The sequence below is a fragment of the Helobdella robusta genome (assembly GCF_000326865.2).
Source record: "Helobdella robusta unplaced genomic scaffold HELROscaffold_198, whole genome shotgun sequence".
Taxonomy (NCBI): domain Eukaryota; kingdom Metazoa; phylum Annelida; class Clitellata; order Rhynchobdellida; family Glossiphoniidae; genus Helobdella; species Helobdella robusta.
The window spans coordinates 18,353-20,320 of record NW_008704072.1 but is presented as its reverse complement, the minus strand read 5'-3'; the positions used below and the strand labels follow the sequence as shown (position 1 = coordinate 20,320).

The 1,968-nt window shown below is 34.1% G+C and overlaps 1 protein-coding gene across 1 annotated transcript in view; it reads left to right on the top strand.

Moving 5' to 3' along the window:
- Nucleotides 1-512: 512 nt before the first annotated feature.
- HELRODRAFT_184185 (hypothetical protein) overlaps nucleotides 513-1,968 on the top strand; it is a gene marked incomplete at both ends in the record, with an annotated part of 2,507 nt that continues 1,051 nt past the window's right edge. Inside the window, 2 exons of the mRNA XM_009016922.1 lie at nucleotides 513-1,495; nucleotides 1,809-1,948. Coding sequence (XP_009015170.1) covers nucleotides 513-1,495; nucleotides 1,809-1,948 — 1,123 coding nt within the window. The remainder of the gene's footprint in view (nucleotides 1,496-1,808; nucleotides 1,949-1,968) is intronic.

The following is a 1,968-nucleotide window of genomic DNA, read 5'->3' as shown; positions in this document are numbered from 1 at the left end:
AACAGACACGCCCAGTATCCAAGGAGTGTGGACACCTTACCTCAATAAAAATCCCAAACACAACATCACAGATTTTCCTAGTGATTCTCCTGAATTTAAACACCAGCCTACTGAGAAATCTGCCTCTCAAAATCTTTTGGAAAGAGCAGATCAGTTACGACGATTGAAAGCCTGATTTGATTAATGTTAATTCAAAATGAACAGCTGACTGATTTGTTTAATAAATTAAAAAAAAATTTTTTAATGTGTTTATTCGATAAATTGGTCTTCTGGTTAGTAGAAATGTTCAGCTGGCTTGGCTGAAAAATTGTGGTAGCATGTAGTAAAAAATAGAAACGCGAGCATGATGCAAAATAATGAGTTTGCTAGTTTAACAATTTATTAAAGTCAATACATATATATATATAACTGTTTCCGGTACGATGTCGCGAGCGGTTTGCATTAACGAGTTATTGTGTTATTTATTTAATAATTCTGACAAAATTGATGATGCGGAATTCATTTACGAAATAATGGATTTCTACAATTGTGAAGATATTAGAATAGCAAAAAAAATACTTACCAGCGATCTAGATGCGTTAAATCTAGAAAAAGATGATAAAATAAAGCCAAACAGTTCTGGAAACTCTAAAAAGGACAAGGTTAGTGATTTAATACTAACAATAAAAACAATTCTGAGCAACAAAATTGAAAGCAAATTGCCTCAGTATGCTGCTCTCAACCTTTTTAAAATTCCAAGCTCAAAAAAAGCTAAATTTGAGTCAATTCTTGACGAAAAGTTAAAAAAATTAGAAGAACTATTTATTGAAGAAAGAAACATCTTCCGAGAAATAGTAAATGATGCGGCTATTAACAATAGGCCAAAAGTAGAAAGAAAGCAGCAATCCGATTGCAAGACCGAATCGAGCAAGCAATCTGACTGGTCAGAGATTGTAAAACGTAAAATTAAAAAGAGCTCAAATGTTCAACACGTGGCGAATGTTCAACACGTGGCGAATGTTCAACACGTGGCAAATGTTCAACACGTGGCGAATGTTCAACACGTGGCGAATGTTCAACACGTGGCGAACATCAACATGTTGAAAACAAAGAAAAAAACACACAACACTAACATAGCAAATATGAAAACAGTTATAGGCACCCAAACTGATAAACAAACAAATTTGAAAGCGATGAAACCTTCGCCAAAAAGAAAAGTTTTTTACGTTGGTCGATTGGACCAACAATGCACTGCAAAAGAGTTAAGCGAACACATAAATGGATTGAAAATTGAGGTGCTTGGTTGCTCAGCAATCATAAACTCAACTTTTAATCGCCGCTCAAAGCAAGCTACAACATCGATCAACACACAAAACACGAACTCTGACAAAATCGATGTTCAACAGACAAGCGCTGCATTCAGAGTTTGTATTTATGAAACAGACTCAGCTGATTTCATGAATGCAGAAAACTGGCCAGACCAAATCATCGTCCGCGAATGGTGTTTCAATGATCCGTCGGCAAATGTTGTTTCAACTAAAAATAGCAATGAATAAAAACTTCATAGAAGAGAACCTCGAAGAATCAAAATATTACACTGTAAAAGAATTATCTAACATAATAAAATTGAAGAATAAAATGAAAAACAATCACCTACCAATCATTCATCTGAATGCTCGAAGTTTGTTTCATAAATTATTAAATCTAGAAATCTTCTTAAAACAATTCGACGACTTTTTCAAAATTATAGTAATATCAGAAACGTGGTTGAACAATGAAACAGTTGATTTAATTAAGTTAAATAATTACAATTTTGTATATAAAAATAGAAAAAGCAAACGAGGCGGAGGTGTTGGTGTGTTCATAAAGCATGACATCAAATATGTTGTAAATGATAACAGTGCATTTGATGATGAAAATGTCGACGTTCTCTGTGTGGACATTGAATCGGGGCATGCTTCATCTAGGGGTGTGCTAAAAGTCATCGCG